Source organism: Ochlerotatus camptorhynchus, unplaced genomic scaffold, assembly GCF_037179485.1.
Source record: "Ochlerotatus camptorhynchus isolate MF236.1 unplaced genomic scaffold, CSIRO-AGI_Acam_v1.1 ptg000274l, whole genome shotgun sequence".
Lineage (NCBI taxonomy): Eukaryota > Metazoa > Arthropoda > Insecta > Diptera > Culicidae > Ochlerotatus > Ochlerotatus camptorhynchus.
In genome coordinates this window covers 7,962,810-7,984,141 of record NW_027040763.1, presented here as the reverse complement: position 1 = coordinate 7,984,141, position 21,332 = coordinate 7,962,810, and the positions used below count along the sequence as shown (strand labels likewise).

Sequence of the window (21,332 nt, the reverse complement as noted above, 5' to 3'; positions counted from 1 at the left end):
ATCAGAGAATGGTTCCTAGATGAAACAAGTCGAAGTGACATTCGCCTTCGATCTTCGGGCGCGTACGAATAGGGAGGATACAATTGCGGACCATTTTGTTGCCAATTCAGAACCACACGCCGCCAACGACCACACAAAATGCAGTTTTTTTCCTTGGATTTGTTTTCCATGCTGAGCACCAATGCCCACACCCATGCTTGGAATACACAGTTTTGGTCACGAACTGCTCATTTGCTAATAACTTTGCACACAGTTAACGGAACATAGTTCTTTTTGAAGCAGTAGATAGAATAGAGTGTAAGCTTGTTATAGATATGTAAAATAAAGTAGATTTTAATACTAGTAGTAAACTGTACTTGTTTTTGCGTTGTAAAAATAAGGTGAGAAATGCTCACTACACATCTCGGAATTTAAGTGTTAAATTAATTAGTGTTGATTCAAATGTTAAGCGTTACCTAATCTTCGCATATCTATAAATCTATCAATTACTTTAAAGAAAAATAAATTTCAACATCTGAGTGAAAAGTTATTACCAAATGAGCAGTTAGTGTGCACAACTGTGCATGCCCACATCTGGACCCTACCTACTCATGAACCGGGAACCCCGAAGGAAGGCGTGATCAGAGATCCTCAGAACTTATTGGCAGCGTTGAGTGGGATTGAACCCAGGCCTGCTGGGATGCTTACCACTACACCACGGGCGCTGCTCTCTAGAGTTGTAATCTTGTAACCAAACTTGGAAGCATTATTCTAACTCTTTTTTGAAATGAACTTGGTGGCCCTGAAAAGGGCCGTTTTGTTACATTGGTGATAAGTTTTTTCGGGTTTCCTCAAAGATCAGACCGGAGACGCTTGACATAACCACGTCGAGCCAGACGACGAATGGCAGGCTTGGTGTTTTCACCTAGAACCTTCCGATAACGCTTGGTGCCTCCTTTTCCGACCAAGCACTTGTTGCTTGTTTGTCGTTGAACGAGTGAATCGAAACTAGGCCTAAAGCTTGTGTTGTCTTGTCTTTGTTTTAACGGGACTTTAACCGTAAACGGTCATTCGTCCCTGAAAAATTATTATATAGCCAATGGGAAGCGAGAAAATATGGTACCGGCAGAGCTGGTTGTCTATATAGCAGGTTGCTATCTACGCTTTAGGCTTAGTTTCGATTCACCCGTTCAACGACAAACAAGCATCAAGTAAGCAAAGGGACTCAAAGGTTTCGAAAAGGAGGCGCCAAGCGTTATCGGAAGGTTCTGCGTGAAAACATTCAGGGTTTTCCCAAGCCTGCCATCCGTCGTCTGGCTCGACGTGGTTGTGTCAAGTGTCTCCGGTCTGATCTTCGAGGAAACCCGAGATGTGCTGAAGGTGTTCCTAGAAAATATGCGTGATGCCTTCACCTACACTGAACACGCTAAGCGCAAAACCGTCACGTTCATGGATGTCGTCTACGCTCTGAAGCGACAGGGACGCACTCTGTACGTTTTCGGAGGTTACTTATCACCAACGAAACAAAACGGCCCTTTTCAGGGCCACCAAGTTCATTTCAGTAAAGAGTTAGAATAGAATTTATATAGAGTAACCATGATTCACCCATTCAATTTGTCACTAGATACATCAAAACGATTCAAAAATCAAATAATTTGTTAGGGAAATAAATTATGTTCTATCTTATCGGTGGGTTAATTTTTTTCCGTTTCACTTTCATTAACTGAGAAACCCTCATCGTATGCATTCTCCTGCTGCGCGACATCTTCGAAAACGTCCGAACCGTACAAAATTTCGTAGTCCTACGTCAACAATGCGGTTGTGTCTTGTACACCACCCTCCAACTTTTTTAGGTTTTCCACATGATACCATGAGACAAATTTACTCATCGCTGAGTTCCTATACTTTTGGCGATTATGAGTGAACTAAAAATTTGGGTCGTTCTCATTCGCCGTGTACGCAAAAAGAAAATAGCCAGTGTCGCTACTTGATAGCAAACTAATCATAATGGGAGGGGTTTTTTGTAACTTTTATACCACTTGGTTGCACATCATTCTGCTTTAACCTAAAAAGATATAAAGCAGCGCTGCTGTCTGGTATCAGCTCATAGATTATCTGCTTGAACGTCAAGCAGTTCAGTTCGGTCTTTGCTCGCTTTGTCGAGTTGTTCGATAAATCTATAGTTTGTTACAAACGTTCGCAGATATACTGCACGTCGCGTCGTCAGTAGTGTCGGTCGCATCGCGTGATGGGAAGACTGCGCTCTCGGAGCCGACTTCGTGACCAAGCGGAGAAGAAGAACAGTGGTGAGGGTAGCTCGGTACCTACCTCAAATAGGTACGCTACTCTGCCCACCGATGTTGGAAATACCAACCCAGTCCCGGTTAAGCGGACGAAAAAGAGGAAGAAGAACCAAGGACAGTCTGATGGTACGAGCGGACGCGACGATGTTACCGCGACGAACGCCAGCGACATCGGCGATTTCGGCGACGCCGTCGAAACCGAGAATTCTGCCGGCCCGAGTGCGGCGAAAGTCAAGCTTCCTCCACTGGTGGTGAAGGTAGTGCCACTCAAGACGCTCATTGGCGATTTCGCATCGCTGGGCATCGCAGCTGAGTACAAGATCAGCAGGATCGGCACTAAGGTGATGCTCCGGACGAAAGCGGAATACGAAATCGCAGTCAAATTCCTGAAGGATTCCAATGCGGAATACTTCACGCACGACATCCCCGGTGAAAAGCCCTTCAAGGTAGTAATCAGGGGTCTACCAGATGTTGATCCCAAGGCGATCGAAGAAGAACTCAAGGACCGGTACAAGCTGGCCCCAATCGCTGTCTTTCGGATGACGAGGCGAGACGAAAACGTGAAGACGTACCCGGATTTTCTTTTCCTGGTGCACTTCCAGAAGGGAACGGTGACGCTGAATGCGCTGCAGGCTATCCGCTCAATCTACTCCATAATCGTACGATGGGAGCCATACCGTGGAGGCCATCGCGATGTGACCCAGTGCCAACGATGTCTGAACTTCGGACACGGCACCCGCAACTGCAACATTAAGCCACGCTGTGGCAATTGCGCTCAAGACCACGCCACTTCCGACTGCCCTGCGGATGGAGCCGTGGCGTTAAAATGCGCCAACTGTGGTGGTGCTCACCATGGTTCCGACAGACAGTGCTCCAAACGCGAGGACTTCAAACGCATCCGAAAACAGGCGGCAACTAACAACCAACCAGGACGCAAGAAGGACAAAGTCCCGGCATTTCGGACGGAGGATTTCCCGCCTCTTCGTGCTCCTCAGCAAAGGCAAGCGAATTCACAGGTGCATTCAGCTCAAGCAACTTCTGGTGATTCTGCTGGCCAAAGCTCTCCATCCCCCCCTGGATTCTGGAGACAATCACCAGCGCAAAACAACAACCCCGATCTGTTTTCAGCGGATGAACTGATGGAAATTTTCGACAACATGACCGGTGCTCTTCGTAAGTGCCGCAATAAGCTCGAACAGATCCAAGTGCTCGGTAAGTTCATCATCCAGTATGGTGTCTAAACCGCTAACCATCGCTACCTGGAACGCTTGCTCTGTAAGAGCAAAAAAGATTGAGCTTGCCGACTTCCTCCGCAAGCATAGCATCGACGTGGTTCTTCTAACCGAGACCCACCTAAAGTCCGGTGACAGCTTCTGCCTGACCACAACATTATCCGGCTTGATCGCACCAGCTCCAGGGGGGTGGTGTAGCGGTCATCGTCAGAAAGGGAATCAAGTTTTGCACTCTGCCCCACATCGGCACTTCTATCATCGAGGCCGTTAGTGTGGAGGTGGAATCACCAACTGGAAACGTCCGGTTCATCGCTGTTTACTGCCCACGCCAGTGTACCACAAGCAACGGATTAGGAATCCAATTCAAGAAGGACCTGACCGCCATCACCCATACTAGCTCCCGATTCATCGTTGGGGGGACCTGAATGCCCGCCATGAAGCTTGGCGGAACTACCAGAGGAACCGGAACGGATGTCTATTGTTCGACCACGCACAACATGGACTGTGCACTGTGCAATTTCCGGACGAACCAACCTTCATCTCTCCGGCGGGAAATCCCTCCACGCTGGACTTTTTCTTGTCAAACATCGGACTATCCAAGCCGGAGGCGCACAACGATCTCAGCTCCGACCACCAACCGGTGGTGACTGAAGTCGGTGTCAACGTGGTTCCTGCTAGAAGCTGCCTGCGTAAAGACTACCACCATGTCAACTGGGTGCAGTACGGGCGAATGGTGGACAGCAACATCGATGAAAATCCACTGCTCGACACTGTAGATGACATCGACCGGGCGTTGGAAGGACTCCAACAGGCCATATGCGTGGCTGACGAGGCGTGTGTTCGACAAGTTCCTGTGAGGGGTAAGTTTGTTGCTATTGATTCCCACACCCATTTACTTATTCGGTTGAGAAATGTTCGTAGACGCCAGTTTCAGAGGACTGGAGATCTGGGCAAAAAACGTGAAGTGGCCGTTCTGAACAGGCAGATTGCTTCCAGAATGGACTCACTCCGAAATGAAAGTTTCGGGCGTGTTGTCCAGAATCTGGACGACCGCTCCAGACCATTCTGGAAGGTAGCCAAGGTCCTAAAAAATCATCCCAAACCCGTTCCACCTCTCAAAGTCGAAAATGATGACGATCGGCTTTTAATTACCCCACAGGAGAAAGCAAATGCGATCGGCGAGCATGTCGCTTCATCGCATTTGCTTGGCTCGACTATCCAAAGTCCGCTCGATGATCAGGTTGCGCAATGCGTTCAGTACCTAGATGCCTCCCCTTGTGTCGTACCTCCGGCGGATATGATTACAGTACAACAAATTTGCTCAGCGTTGAAATGCACCAAGAACATGAAGGCTCCCGGGTTTGACGGTATATTTAACTTGATCTTGAAGAGACTCAGCATGAAAGTGCAGTCTCTTCTAACCGCTATCTTCAACAGTTGTTTGGAACTGCACTACTTTCCAAGCATCTGGAAAATAGCAAAAATCATACCAATCCGCAAACCCGGTAAGGATCCAACATTGTCTTCAAGCTACAGACCAATCAGCCTCCTTTCAGCGCTGAGCAAATTGTTCGAGAAACTCATTCTCAATCGTTTGCTCAAGTTTGTCGAGGAAAATAACATTCTCCTTCCGGAACAGTTTGGGTTCAGAAAGGGGCACTCCACCAATCACCAGCTAGTGCGGGTGATGAATAACATCCGAAGTAACAAAGCTGTATCCAAGTCCACAGCCATGGCCTTGTTAGACGTTGAGAAAGCGTTTGATAATGTCTGGCACAATGGGCTTGTATACAAGCTCTGTAACTTCAACTTTCCATTACATCTGGTTAAAATCACCCGTAGCTACCTCCAGCAAAGGTCGTTTAAGGTATCGTTGAATGGTTGTCTTTCCGACACATTTTCCATCTCAGCAGGAGTCCCGCAAGGCAGTCTGCTGGGCCCCTTGCTTTACAGCATTTACACTTCCGACATTCCTCCCCTTGGAGACGGTTGCGTGTTTTTCCTGTTCGCAGATGATACCGCAATAGCCGTCAAAGGAAGGATGCCTCGCGAAATAACGAACAAACTTCAACGATGCCTTAACGCCTTTGCTGATTATGCCACCACGTGGAAAATCAAAATCAATGCTTCCAAAACACAAACAATCATGTTCCTCCATCGGCAATCACCCAAACTAAAACCGGCCCCCTTTTGTACTGTAATCATGGATGGCACAAGGGTTGAGTGGTCCGCCGAAGTAACCTATCTCGGGATGTTGTTTGACGAAAAGCTCCTATTCCTAAAGTTGAAAAGACGCATATGTGTCACTTGATAAGTTATACATGTAAACCACACAAATTCACAAGAAATATAGATCATTTAAAGTCAGTAAAAAAGTCAAGTCTGGTATCAGCTCATTTTCGCTTCGGACGGCGTGGTCAGCAATAGCAGCAGTAGGAAGGTGGTTAGTCCACTTTTCTATAGCCTAACAAGCAACAATTGACTGGTCGTGGCAAAGGAGGTGCCAATCGTCATCGCAAATTCTTCGAGATAACCACCATCCGTCGTCTGGCTCGCCGTGGCGGTGTCTGATGTATCTCCGGTCTGATCTACGGTGTGTTGAAGGTGTTCCTGGAAAATGAGGTCCGTGATGCTATCACCTACACTAAACACGCCAAGCGTAAGTGGCCATGGATGTTCTCTTCAATAAAACGGCCCTTTTCAGGGCCATCAAGCTTACATCAGTAAATAGTTGGAATAGAATTTATCTGTGCTTGTTTGTCCATATTCAGAACCACAAGCCCCCAACGACCACACAAACTTGGAAGCAGGGGTGCAAGTGATTGATTCTCGTAATCAACTTCCCGCATAAGCGCGAACCATAAATTGACCTTATCGATAATGGTTATAAATTGTTTATAATCCCTGCTAAACTTCAACTGAAATGGTTATGGAACTTTACATGAACGTTTAATGATAAAGTTTTAACCTTAAGTATTATAGTTTTTTGGAAGTGGACCTTACTAATAATGGGTTGTTAAGAACCATTACCATTCAAAATTCTTGTTTTCTCCATACATTTTCGGAAAGAAAACTATACTAAAACCTTTTAACTTATGGTTTGAGAACATTAATGGTAATGGTTATGGTAACCAGTAAGGTCCATGAATGGTTTTGTAACATCGATCAACTTTATGTGGAATATATCGCGAATTGGTTGCCTGTACATTACTGATTACCAATTCACGATATATTCCACATAAAGTTGATCGATGTTACAAAACCATTCATGGACCTTACTGGTTACCATAACCATTACCATTAATGTTCTCAAACCATAAGTTAAAAGGTTTCAGTATAGTTTTCTTTCCGAAAATGTATGGAGAAAACAAGAATTTTGAATGGTAATGGTTCTTAACAACCCATTATTTGTAAGGTCCACTTCCAAAAAACTATAATACTTAAGGTTAAAACTTTATCATTAAACGTTCATGTAAAGTTCCATAACCATTTCAGTTGAAGTTTAGCAGGGATTATAAACAATTTATAACCATTATCGGTAAGGTCAATTTATGGTTCGCGCTTATGCGGGTTTCTCTTTTAAAAAGATTACTACAAATTTGGTACGCCTGCAATTCAAAAGCGGAAAGAGTTGAGATAATAGATATATGATCAATTAAAAGAACTTAATGCTCTTCACATATTCCGTCCACTAGCGGTCCTACGTCAAGCTTCCGTTCGTGCCCCTAGGCACAGACCCTTCTACTTTTTTTTTGTTTCTTTAAAATTTAAAATTAAAAAAAAATTCTTGCTTAGGATATTTTAAAGAAAATAATGAATTTTAAAATACAACCATTTATTTTTTCTCGTTATTTCCACTCACACTTTGAACTTTGAAGATTCACAGTGGACTAATCTTCAGTTACGAATAAATTCAATAAAATAAATCTTTTTTTTTTTTGGTTTTGGAACATGCATATTTCCTAAAAAATGATTTGAACTAGTTCTGAACTTGAAAGCTATCATACTTCAAGAAATTTAGAAAAAAAAAATTGACACCTAAAAACCCTCCAAATCTTGATTAGAGCCGTATTAACGGACATAAATCGATTTAAAGATTTTCATACGCGCCAGCCTAAAAATAATGAGTTGGGACATTTTTTTGAAGAAATTTTTTTTTGACACCTAAAAACCCTCCAAATCTTGATTAGAGCCGTATTTACGGAGATAAATCGATTTAAAGATTTTCATACCCGCCAGCTTTAAAATAATGGGTTGGGTATTTTCAGGCTGGCGGGTATGAAAATCTTTAAATCGATTTATCTCCGTAAATACGGCTCTAATCGAGATTTGGAGGGTTTTTGGGTGTCAAAAAAAAATTCTTCCAAAATATGTCCCAACCCATTATTTTCAGGTTGGCGGGTATGATTTTGGTTTGTGAAATATTGTCAAATACCGATCAATGTGGTTTTTTTTTAAATCGGGCTTCCGATTTCAGAATAAGTGTCAAATAACCTACAAATGGCATCGAATATCGATTTTCAGCATCTACGAACGAGGACGACCCAAAAATACCCAGATCTTATGATCTTTGGATTCCAAAATGGCGTCGAATACCGATTTTCGGCATCTACGCGTCGTCCCCGTTCCGAAAATACCCATATTGTAGTTAGATTGTTAACACTCTCTGAATGCTGATGGCCGCCATATTGGATTCCAACATAGCGTCGGATATCTATTTTTGGCATCTACGCGTTGTTCCCGTTCCGAAAATGCCCATATCTTAGGGTATTTGACACTTCATAAAACCAATGGCCACTATCTTGAATTCCAAAATGGCGTCGGGTATCGATTTTCAGCATCTACGTGGCATCCCCGTTCCGAAAATACCCTATTGTAGGGTATTTGACACTTTTTTCTGAAACCCGATGGCCGCCATTTTGGACGGATTTTGCTCGAAATGAAGCGATTCTGCGGAGGGTTCAGTTTTCTTTTCTTTGTTTCGAAAATGCAAAACTCTGCTTGACTCAAACGATTTGCAGTGTTCACTCGGCTGTCGACAAAAGCAGGCCACTCTCGATGTGTGCTACGCGATCGTCTGTTTTCTCGGCAGCAACCATTGTGTGGTCCTCCTCATTGTTCTTCATCAGCAGTTCTTTCGGTCGATGCGTCGTCGACTTTGGAAAGCAACCGTTTCGTGATGAGTGTGTGAGTGCTGACCACGTTTTGCGTCCATTGCTGCAATGGACGCGCTCTGACCCTCGTTGGCGTACAACAATTTGCCATACAATCAAACCACTGGAAGCGGCTCCAGTTCTGATGGAGGAGGCTTTTTGGATAGCGGAAGATAAAGTGTTTATTGTGTTGTACCTTTTGACTATAGTTTTCAGATGTATTGTATAGTGACCAAGAATCCTCGGCTCTGTAAAGTTAATTCGGTTGAGCCTTATCAAATATATTAATAAACAAAAAAAAAACAAACCATTTGAAGTTTATATGGAAATTAATATGGGAAAATAAAACTTTTTGTTCATTGTCTTCTAGCCTTTTGACATATTGTACTGTTAACAAATTCTATTGCTATTCTTATGGGAATTTTTATCAGCTCCAACTTTCAGCCAAACGTCAAATTAAATAGTTATTAATTGTTTAAGAGATTGATAATCTTATGGCAAGATTAAGCAACTGTATTGTGGGCAACACTGTATTCTATAGTGTAACATAGTAGCCATGATGTTTGTCCTCTATAGATATAGATAGAAATTATATTATATTATATTATATTCTACGTGCCATAAACACCAATGTTGCCAGTTGATTGAGCATAATCATAAGACATCAGTGACTTGAATCATTAATAATTTTTGTTCCTTAAATTTGATCGAAAAGTGGTCTTCAACTGAGAAAATTTTCAACAAGCCCAGCTATCATTTTCTAAAGTAGAGTGAACTGGTGAATTTTGGGATAGATATGAACCGAAATTATGGTTTCTCCATAGTAATTCCCATATAAACTTCAAATGATTTGTGCCAAGTCAGGTTCTCACTAAATGAGTTCAAATTTTTTGGAGGCTAGTTAGGGCCCAATTTGGAACCGTTTGAGCACTGTGGAGCGAAAATTTCAAATTTTGCATCAGTCTAATGATGGTGGATCTGGAGAATCAGAAATTCCAAAAGCAGAGGTTGCTCTAAATCCAGTTAGAAAATCTAGCAACTGCACTCCCGTTCGCTGTCCCTAGTGGTTGACTCCTGATAGCCGTCACTTAATTGTTGCGAATGCGGTTGTTCTAGAATTGACACAATCACCAAAATATGACAATTAGATTTCTTTAAAAAAAAAAGGAAATTTTAGGTAGGTACATTACCGTTTTGCACCTTTCATACTTGATACGAAGTACCAAAAAAATACGAAACTGACGATTGTACCAGCATACAACTATGCAAGCGATGCGACAAAACAAGCTAGCAGATGAATATAAAGAAAGAGAAATGATATCATTCCTCGCAAGCTGTGAATCCGGTAGGTACGAGCGAGCAGTACCTAATAATACGTGGGTGGATCTAGGCACAGCCCGAAACAGCGAGAGCTCCGGTCCCAACGATCCTAGTTAGATATGGTTGGCAAGTCCCGTATCATCATAGTGACCGGGTTCGGCCCATTCGCTGGCCACGAAGAACGCAACGCTAGCTGGGAGGCCGTGAAGCTGCTTCCCGACTCGTACCAATATAAAAGTGTTCAGTATCAAGTGAAAAAGATGGAAATACCTGTTACATACGAAGCGGTCGATGCCATGGTGCCGAAGATTTGGAGCGAAAATCCGGCGGTAAGTGTTTGCCGGAGTGTTTTGCAGTCGGAATTTTACTTGATTCTATTTGTGTTTCACAGCTGGTCATCCACGTCGGTGTGCACGGTCGTATCGAGACGATTAATCTGGAAAAGTGTTCCGACTCGTCGGGCTACTGTCGACCGGACTTTGCGAACAAGTGTTTACCCTCCGATAAGATAACGCTGAAAAGCGCTACCGGTGAGGGCAAATGCGAATTGCTGGAGACAAATCTCGACGTGCACGCAATTGCCGGTGAATTGGATGCGGTCAAGTGCTGCTGCTCGCAGGAAGTAGGCAGCTACCTGTGCGGATATATTTACCTCAAATCGTTGGACGTCGATCGGGACCGGTCGCTGTTTATTCACGTGCCGGACATCGGCAAGCCGTACAGTTCCGCACAGACGACGGATGCCATCCACCAGGTGATGGACCGATGCATCCGGCAGCTGGACTCGAAAGGCATGCTTTAGAAACGACTAGGACGTTGTTCGGATGGAATTGAACGAATTTTAACCATTTTGAATTATCATTTGATATTTTATTGACTAATAGATTTGTGTTTTAGCTAAACCGCTTTGCTGGTTTCTCTGCTGAGTTTTGGTTTCATCGTACTCCGAATGATGTCTTCCAAGGTTTGAGCCAAAGCTTCGTCGGATTCTATCCGAAGCGGTTTGACCTGTAAGAATGTGCAAATTTGGTTAGTCTTTGAGATTTCCAACTGAGATCAAAGTAACACTCACCAGAACCGTTTCGACTCCCATTTTGTTCAAAAGCCGTTGCTTCAACAGTAACAATCCTGTCGGTGTCTCTTCATCCGACAGACAGTAAGCTCTGTCCAGCACATCCAAGTTGATCACTTCTTCGTTGTCCATCTTCACGAGCAGCCCTGCAATGTTCAAGAACCTAATGGGCATGTTGAATTCCACTCCGCTGATCGAAAGCTTATCCTTCACATTCTCAAGGCAGGCCCGGACTCGTTGAAGATCCCTGCGGTTCTTAACCGAGTAATCCGGAGCCGGTCTCTCCAGCTGGTACGCCCGGACCCGTGGTAGCTTGGAGATAATTTTGAACGCTTCCGGTCTTTCAATCTCGGCGCAAGCCAGCAGCAAGTCGCGTCTGGATTCGATCTTCACCCGATCCTTCTTGAAATTTTTCGCAAACTGGCTGTCGCTGAAGATACTGGCCATCATATCGACCGACGGGTAGCCCATTAACCACAGCGAGAGACACGTGTCCACCAGGGTGTCCGGAATGAAGCGATACTCGTTGTTGTCGATCTTTCGGAAAACCAAGTCCTTCAGATCTTTTGCCTCCAAGTCGAGCTCCTCCAGCGAAATCGATAGCGTTGAACAACTCCAAAGGAAGGTAGCAAAATCTTTGGCTCGGAAGTTTTGCGGAGCAGAATCGCTTTCCTCTGGTTGGGCGAGGATTTCAGCTTCTATGTGCTTGCTGCCTTCTCCCAGGAAGATATTGGTTAGAGTATCATCTTTTATCAGATTATCAGCGACGTATGCGAACAAATGGGACAGACCTCGGAAATCCACCGACTCCGGTTTGTCCTGCATAATGCTTTTCAACTTCTCCACAATCCGATCCGATCGTATCCGATTCATTCGAGCACATTTAATAAGCGTTACAAACAGTGCCATGTCATTGTCCTCAAGCTTACAAATTTCCTCCACCAAACGATCCCGAAACTGTCCATCCTTGATCCGCACACTGGTTTTATAGCTGGCATTAGCCACGATGACGAAATCCATCAAATCCATTTCATCATTCAAAAACTGACCAAGATAATCCTGCAAAAACTGTTCGATCAGTCGGCTTCCAGCAGCATTCTTCTTCCACAGTCCCAAAAAGAACACTAGCGTCATGAAATCCTTTCTGTTCACATTCCTTCCGAACGCTTCCACCAACCGTGGCATCGCCTTCTGGTACGTCTTTAGTTTTGTTATCTTGTTCGGCAGCAAATACATATACCCGTGCATCATACCAACCAACTCCCGGAACTCGGTCCGTTCCACCCGGCTCTCACTTTCCTCATCCAGCACATTGACCACATCGGTATACATTCTAGTATCGGTCTTCCCCCGGAAGTCAGTGGTCATACAGATCAACTTTCCCAGATCGTGGGTCGATATGCTCGCCAACTGCTCCATGAACTGGTCCGGCCGGTAAACCGGGTAGAATGATGAATATTTAAAGTTAAATCTCGTCGTATCGGTGTAGTCCCGCTTGGTGAGGGCGATGTGCCTCGAGAAACGATGAATCAATGTGCCGCTTTCGCCGTCTGACGTTTCGAAGTGGAATTCGGCGGGTCTGAAGGTGGAATACAATGCCGGTACCGGCAGGCCCGGGGACCGCAGGTCCACTCTAATCACAGACTTGATCAATTTGTACATTTTGAACTTGATGCGCACTGGGGGGGGATCACTGAAGAATATTTAGAATACTTTCACCAGCAGAGAACGTGATTGTTGCACAACATGCTGCCCGACTGATATACGCCGTGAGTTGAGAAGAAAAAACAAGCGTGCAGAGCGAGTCACGAATGAATGCACCAAAAAGTGCATTTTTGTTTACAATCCGACGAACGCGTTTGACATTTCAATTGAGCCCACGTGGCGTGTTTGAGAAAGCTGTTCGATACAGAGTTGCCAGATTGTTTTCATGCTTATCGGTATCAAAGGTTCGGTATTAATCGGAATTTACTATTTTGATTATTTTAACATTTTTGCCGATGTCTTAGCCTAGTATACAATGAGAAGTATATTTGAATAAGGTGAAGAAGCATGAAATTTCTCTGGCAAAAGAGGTTGTGGAAAAATTGCTGTGGAACATATTCCAATTTCCTCTTGTTCACAGTTCACAGTTCACGTGAAACGAAATTGATCAGTTTAAGCTTAGTATACAGATTGAAGCGAAACGAAAATTGAAGCACGCGAAAAATCATAAAATTTCGCTAGCGAAAAAGGTTGTGAAAAAATGTTTGTGGAACATTTTCCAGTTTCCTTTTTTCGCAGTGTGAAACGAAATCGGTCAGTTTACACCTCCGGTGAAGTGAAAATCTGACAGATACGCTCTTTCTCGAAACGTCAACTTACCTGCTGCTCTTTTCGCGAGCGCTGCATGCGCGAAAAAAAATAAACGTTAGCGAAAAAGATGCGATCTACAACATTACATTTCACTGGATCGTATCTGTTTACAGTTCAAAGCGAAGTGAAAAATTTGCCAATTGCGTTTTTCACGCTGGTGAAAAATGTAGTAATTTGTATGAGATTTTCGCTTCGCTTCGATCTCTATACAGGCCTTTACGGTGAAGTGAAATTCTGACAGATACACTCTTTCTCGAAACGTCAACTTTTCGCTTAGCTGCTGTTTTTTCACAATCAGCTGCATGCGTGAAAAAACTAAACGTACGCGAAAAAGATGTGATCCACAAAAGTTGATTTCACTGGACCGTATCTGTTTACAGTTCCAAGCGAAGTGAAAATTTTGTCAATTGACCACTTTGTCAAGCAGTTTTGGCATGACTTTCTACCAGCGATTTCACAAAACTGGACCAAATAATTTATATTTTTTTATGAAACGCACAAATGTTGGCTACTTTTCTCGAGGTTCTAGAAGAAAAAATCTCAAAATAATGTTTTATTTCAAAGTTCGAGTGGTAGTAAACGTCATTTTAAGTGCTCGAATAAAATGGTTAATTAACCACTTCATTCGAGCAGTTACAATGACGTTTACTACCACTCGAACTTTGAAATTAAACATTATTTTTGTGCGTTTCATAAAAAAGTAGAAGGGTTTGTGCCGAGGGGGGCGACACATCTAAATCTCAAGTTTAGATGGTCAACAAATCTCACACTAGCGAATCAATCTTCGAACAATCTTCTTTCATTTGTCGCATCTACTTGCATCGCTCATCAATTTTTTAAAGGAAATCTTCAGAATCGTCATCAATCTTCTTTCTATCTACTCAGTGTGCGCGCAGCTAGCCACAGCAAAACACAATCTTTTTTGCATCGTAGATAGAGTCGTCCCCCTCGGTTTGTGCCTAGGGGCACGAACGGAAGCTTGACGTAGGACCGCTACTGGACGGAACAAATGTGAACATTTAGTTCTTTTAATTGATCAATCATCAATTATCTTAACTCTTTCCGTTTTTAATTTGTAAGCGTATCAAATTTGTAGTATTTATTTCAAAGAGAAAGTTGATGAAGAGAATCCAAGGAGCTGTCAACTTGAGTATTTTCGATTCATCTACCCGACTTTAAAAGGTGTATTTTGAAAGTTTTGTGCATTTCGGTATTAAAATGTATTCAATTCACCCCTTACATGATTTCCTTCCGAATTATATGAAAGTATCGTTTGTGCATAATATGTAAAAAAAAAGAGGGACTTCGAGAGATTGAACTCTTGAGAGCTAATTTTCTCTCAAAGTTGATTTTATTGGCTTTCTGGGGACTGAATATACACCCAAAACGAATTATTCCCACTTCTCTCAAATTCTATATGGATTTTTAACACTTCCTACCAACGTGTTCTGGAAAATGGTCGGACGTTGATTAATCTCACCAATTCATTCGGGCCTACAATTTCACACCTTTTATAGAGACCAGGTTGAGCCTTGATAGCTAGCTGCTTGCGGGAACTGATGACCTTGTCAAATGTCCAAATAATACTCTTAACAAATTTAAGGGGGTCCTGAAAAGGACCGTTTTGTAGTGATGGTTGAGTAATTCTGAGTTTTATGTTCAACACAGATGAGGCTGTCGAGTTGTATGTCGTTTGGAGCGAGAGTGACACGCTTGGCATATATGACCAACCCGCAGCGACTCACGAAGAGCTACAGATTCCGATCCATAGCATAGCGGTGCAGTTTCTTCCTCCTTTGATGGTTGCTTATGTGGGCTCTGCAGCTCGCTGCTTGCAGGCAGCCTTTCATTGTTACTGGAGAACAATTTTCAACGCCACACGCCGAAAGCACTGCTACTGCTGCTACTAATTTCGACTAATTTGGGAGCGTGTGGTTCTGAGTATGGCGATGAGTATGCAAAATATTACGCAATTCCATCCTCCCTATTCGCACGCGCCCGAGGATCGGAGGCGAATGCCACTTCGACTTGTTTCGTCTACTTACTACTCTCTGACGACTGTGCTGGGGAAGCAGCATATGCATGTAGGTAATTGGTGGATTTGTTAGTTAATTCGACGTTTTAGGACAATGCTGGACATTTACCAGTTTTTCAACAGTTTCTTGTTAAAAAAAATCAACATTCAAAAGCATTGTTATCAATGCGTAGCCATATTTCTGATCGATTGGTGATAAAAATATTGAAATTGGACCAGGGGCAGCTGAGTTATTAAAATTCAAAATCTTTCTTAATTTGTTACATATTCCATTTTCGGTTTTCACAAAGTGTACCCCCATATAGAAATCAAAGACGTAGTCCTACGTCAAAATTAGAAATTAGTTGGTCCAGTTTTATGAAATCACTGGTAGAAAGTCACGCCAAAACTGCTTGACAAAGTGGTCAATTACATTCGAGTATTTTATATGGGAATTTCACTTCGCTTCGATCTCTATACAGGCCTTTAGCTGCTGTGCTTTTCACTAAGGCTGTGAACCATTTGTCGAGTTAAATTTAACTCGTGGTTAAAAGTGACATTCCGAAAGTTATTTTACATGTTCGAAAATGCCTGTGCTACCGATCGATCGGATTTCGAGCAGAACTCAGCCACGGTTGTCAAAATTTAGCTTCTTGTCTGTCAGAAACAACCACGCAGAAATAGCAGGGTTAATCGATAACTTTCCATCTGTCAAATTTTAACCAAAGGTTGAAAAAATCCGCCAAATGGCTCACAGCCATGGTGGGTATATAAATGGTGATACAGCTTTGTCACTATATAGGCGAGGAGGTCGCGGGGGGAAAAGTGCGGTTTTAGAGCAAATTGTAAACAAACTCGGTCGCTGTCCCATACAAAAATCCAACATGGCTGAATCATGAATTTGACATATTAGAACACCTACATGTAGTTCACCTTGCTAACAGCCTAAGACTAATAGCGAATTCGTTTATTATCGGGGTTGGAACCAGTTCCAACCCAGTGCGAAACCGAACTTTTCGTCAGTGCGAACCTCAACCTGAGCTGGGTTTTAAAAACAAATGATCAAACTGACGTCTGTCAGAAAACAATCAGACCCAATCTTGATACCCGATCCAGGTTGGTACCGAGGGGGACGAAAGTAATCCATTTTACATTTCATTTAACAGATTTAACTAAAAAAAAATGGAACTATTCTTCGATAATCTTGGATGAGTTAGAATTATCTATCTGTTTACTCTAATATGTTTCAGTGTGTTTATGTTCACTGAAAAAATCTCAAATCGAGCGGCAAATTCTTTTAGGCCACTACACTCTTCCCCGGAGTAACAACAAATACTACCCTTACCTGCCAATCTTCCGTTCAGCAAAGCAGTTCCGTTTAGTTGATGCAGTCTTGGACCCCAAATAGTGGCAGACGATCGGATGCTGGAAACATGACCGGAAAAGGATCCATCAAATGCGCTTCTCAGGTCACCAAATTGAATTCCAACGTCTGAAAGAACTCATCGAGGACAGGACTAGCATCCACCCCCGGGGTCAAGTTATTATTATTATTATTATTATTATTATTTAATTTTATTCATCGGACTATTGTCTACATGAAACAACCTTAAAGCTAAAACAATTCAAGTGTTTCTAATCCGTGCCAAAAAGCGAGATGAAGATTCCCCAAATTCGAATAATTCTTCGACAGCCGTAAACGTACGCATCATAGTTGTTAGTGGTTCGTTGTAACCGAACGCCGTTCGATGGTACCGCGGTTGGAGAAGGGTACCACTTCGTAATGTTCTCGGTGGTACTCGGATATCTAACAGCGAGAGAAGCCTTGAGCACAGACAAACAGACATAACACTCGAAAGTTGTTCATCGAACAAGCATTTAACGGTCAATTTAAAAGTAACGTAGTTGGTAGTACCGCCACCTGTGGCGCGCATAGTCAATTCCCTTGCGTTTGACGTTTACACACTACCGCCATCTGTTCAGCGTACTACCCACCACAGTGTATTCAACAGATGGTGGTAATGTTTTAGCGACGATGTTTTACAGTGAGAAATATTCAATGTGTTATGTCTGTTTGTCTGTGCCTCGAGTGTCAACCTCACCATTCAATAGCTTGGCAACAAAAACTGCTTGCTGATTTTTCCGTCGGCATTCCAGAGTATCCAAGCTCAACAGATTGCAGCGATCAGAATACGGCGGGAGATTTTGCGGATCACGCCATGGTAGACTACGTAATGCTATCCTGATAAACTTGCGCTGAACACTTTCGATCCTCAAGCTCCAAGTCAACTGATGAGGAAACCAGACCAAGGAGGCATTTTCCAGGATTGGTCGCACAAGTGAGCAATAGAGAGCTTTCAGGCAGTGTGGGTCAATGAAGTCCTTCGATATTTTCGACACAAAACCTAGCTGGCGATTCGCCTTTGTGATCAGAGCAGAGCGGTGGAGGTTGAACGTCAACTTATGGTCCAGTAGAACACCAAGATCGCTGAACTGGTCGGTTCTTTGAAGAACCACACCGTTGATGGCATAGTCAAAAACAATCGGCTGCCTGATGCGGTAATACGACATTACCATACATTTAGGAATGCTGAGGGTAAGCTTATTCCGACGACACCAATCAACGAACAGATCCAATACCGATTGAAGACGAATGCAATCCTCAGCAGTCCGCACCACGAAGTACAGCTTTAGGTCATCGGCATACGCAAGCTTACAGCCATCTCCAAGTAGAAGAAGTGCGTCGTTGATGTACAACACAAACAGCAACGGGCCAAGATTGCTACCCTGTGGTACACCTGACGAGTTCGTGAAATACGAGGAAGTACTGGAATCGAGTTTCACTCGCAGAGACCTGTCAGTCAAGTAGGAGCACAACCACGAAGTCAAACGGTCCGACGCACCGAGTTTGGATAGCTTTGCCAACATAATGTCATGGTTGATCGTATCAAACGCTGCTTTTAGATCAGTGTAGATGACGTCTATTTGTGCCCCATTTTCCAGTTGCTCAAAACATGTCGTGGTAAAATCTAGAAGATTTGTGGTAACCGATCGTCCAGGCATGAAGCCATGCTGGTCACTAGAGATATAGCATTTGGTGTGCTCAAGAATGAAACCACTCACAATTATCTCAAACAGTTTTGATGCTGCAGAGAGATTAGTAATTCCTCTGTAGTTTTTAACGTCACGTTTATCTCCTTTCTTGTGTACCGGAACCATAAATGACTCTTTCTAGATTGCAGGAAATTTCGACTCTACAAAAGATTTGTTGAAGATTCTGCAAAGCGGTTCAACAAGCGCTCCAATGGTACGACAATACACTGCAGAAGGAATGCCATCTGGTCCAGGCGAGAAGGTACATTTCATTTTCTTGGCGGCATTAGTTACCATAACGGGCGTTATTTCAAAAGTGTTTATGTCAACAAGGTTTGAAGGCACATCCGAAACAGCCGAGACAAGTTCAGTCGAGGTGATGGATTCTGCGGCAAAAACCGACGAAAAATGAGCAGCAAAAAGCTCACATTTCTCCCCGCCTATCGACGATTCAACGTCATTGAAAAAAATGCTTGCAGGCATTGTTGAATTTTTCCTCTTCGAGTTTACATAGCTCCAAAAGCTCTTGGGGTTTCGCCTTAAATTAGTTTGCACTCGTAAAACGTACGATTTGTAGAGCGAAGAGTTTAGATTACGGTACTCGTTACACGCCAAGTGAACACTACGCTTATTTGCCAGGGAACGGTATCGCCGAAGTTAGTCAATCTGCACTCCAAAGGGTATCTGGCTTAAATACTCATCCCCTCCGTCCTCCGTCTCTGGTCCATGACCTCCGTCCCATTCTCTGACCCATAGATTCCGATCGCGCTAATCTACCTAAATATCAGCGACAACGCCTCGCAAATCCCCTAACCAGTCCCCGATTCGCAACCCATCAGCAGCAGTAGAAGAAGCTTAACTCCGGCACTCCGCCTATACCGCTCCTAACCAACAACCTCCCTCGCAAGATCGAGACAACCCCTCACCGAGTACTCCCGAAATCCAGCCGTCAACCCAAACCCGTTTGGTCTCGCCGAGGGTTTTACAACCACCTCAGCCTCTCACCCGGAAGATGCTCAATTATTTCATGATTCTCAGGCAAGCAAACCTGGTGCTGCTCGGTCATACGTCGGTTGCAGCTATTTGGACAGAACCCGTTATCCAGGTTGAGATTCGTGAACTCGAAGCACCCACATTCCTCATCGAACTCTGAAGAAATCCACCTCAACATCTCGAAATTGAGCGTTTATAAGGGCCAATGTTGTAAACGTAAACAATGGCTTCTTTCTTAAATTTACCTAATTCAAAGTCTATCCATGCAAGCCACTAATTCTATTGAATGGGGGGACTCTCCCTCTAAACGGTCATGGTGTATTTTACTTGAGCGAGTTTTCATCTTCGAGAAATTCGCGGAAGAAGTCATTGTTTACGTTTTCGATATTGGCCCTTATGAAAAAGCAGCAGAGAGTTGTTAGGCCGTTCGCAATGCTGTTGTATTTTATAAGGACTGTTTCAATTTGAAACTAGAACAGAAACACACCTCTCGCAATGCTGAGTTGCAGTTTCATTATTCGAGCACTATTTTGCACCAGATTTGCAACTGCTCGACTATTCTGTTTTATTTCTGAGCGAGTTTGAAACACGAATGGAACTCTGTTTCAAATTTCTTTGGATGTGTTGAAGATGTTTCGAAGAGCTCCACAAAAAAAAACGGAGAACTTCATAGAGAACAGTAAAGTTTATGGAACTTGATGATTACAAACATGTTTTAGAACTGTGCGTTGCGCTGATCGTGTTGCAGTTTTATTTTTGACAGTTTCAAATTATAGAATTGACGAGTAGTTTAAAACAATTTTGAAACTCAGCATTGCGAACGGCCTTGTGTAATGATAAATAATCTGTCATGTGATAGATAGAGATGTGACCCGATATATTAGAGATGTGAGCGATAAAAAGACGATATTATTCATTTTAAAGATTTGAACGCGATTATTTCGGATAAAATAAATTTGCATGGATTTAAATCAATTCATCAAATTAAAAGGTATTTTTGGATAAAATTTGAACAAATCTGGGACTTTCGTCCCCCTCGGTTGGAACTGAATAATAAACGAATTCGCTATAAGTTTAGCTTACTCATAAGTCACAAAGTGCAGGAACTCAGCGATGAGTAAATTTGCCTCATGTTATATAAAAGTATTTCCTGATTCTCGAAGTATTCCAAAGAAACTCTGAGGACAATCCAAATGACAAGGAAATTCTTATTAAAATCTACTAAATCTATGAGCAACAAAAATGTATGTTTCTGGTAGCCTTATTTGTTGTTTTGTTTTTGAGTAATGTTTAGTTTGGAACCTGCCGTACTACCCATAATCGCATATCAGTCCCATATGGATAGGAAATCAAGCAAAGATGGGACTGATATGCGATTATGGGCAGCGTAGCTCAGTCGGTAAAGGCACAGCTACAAAGCAAGACCATGCTGGAGTTGGCTGGGTTTTCGATTTCCGATCTAGGAATTTTGCGGGTTGGAACATTTCTCGACTTCCCTGGGCAATTCCCTGCAATAAGCTAATATGCGATAAGCAATAAGCTTGAAATGCAGATTAGCAGGGTTAACATTAAAAAGTGTTCAGATTAAAAACGGGCCCACGGTATATATAATAATTGTTTTGGATAGAATTCTAAGGTAGCTTCAGTGCCAAACTTTTACAAAACTATCAGACATTTATTTCTAATTAATTTCTTTCTTTTCCAAACGCTATTTATCCTAATCGGTCTCCGCGTAGTAATCAACTGTTTTAAAAGCATTTAAACCATTCAAGGCTTTCGGATTTGCTTTTTTTTTTTCTACAACCAACAATCTCCCGC

At 42.9% G+C, this 21,332-nt stretch overlaps 2 protein-coding genes across 2 annotated transcripts; one reads left to right on the top strand and one right to left on the bottom strand.

Annotated features, from left to right (window-relative positions):
- Window positions 1–10,033: 10,033 nt before the first annotated feature.
- Window positions 10,034–10,864, top strand: LOC135705890 (pyroglutamyl-peptidase 1). The gene is made up of 2 exons (XM_065227744.1): window positions 10,034–10,316; window positions 10,379–10,864. The coding sequence occupies exons 1-2, from the start codon at window positions 10,107–10,109 to the stop codon at window positions 10,787–10,789; spliced, it is 621 nt and encodes a 206-aa protein (XP_065083816.1). The 5' UTR covers window positions 10,034–10,106; the 3' UTR covers window positions 10,790–10,864.
- LOC135705889 (uncharacterized) lies at window positions 10,827–12,840 on the bottom strand. Its single transcript, XM_065227742.1, has 2 exons — window positions 11,060–12,840; window positions 10,827–10,995 (listed from the first exon to the last, which is right to left on the bottom strand). The coding sequence occupies exons 1-2, from the start codon at window positions 12,719–12,721 to the stop codon at window positions 10,885–10,887; spliced, it is 1,773 nt and encodes a 590-aa protein (XP_065083814.1). The 5' UTR covers window positions 12,722–12,840; the 3' UTR covers window positions 10,827–10,884.
- Window positions 12,841–21,332: the final 8,492 nt, after the last annotated feature.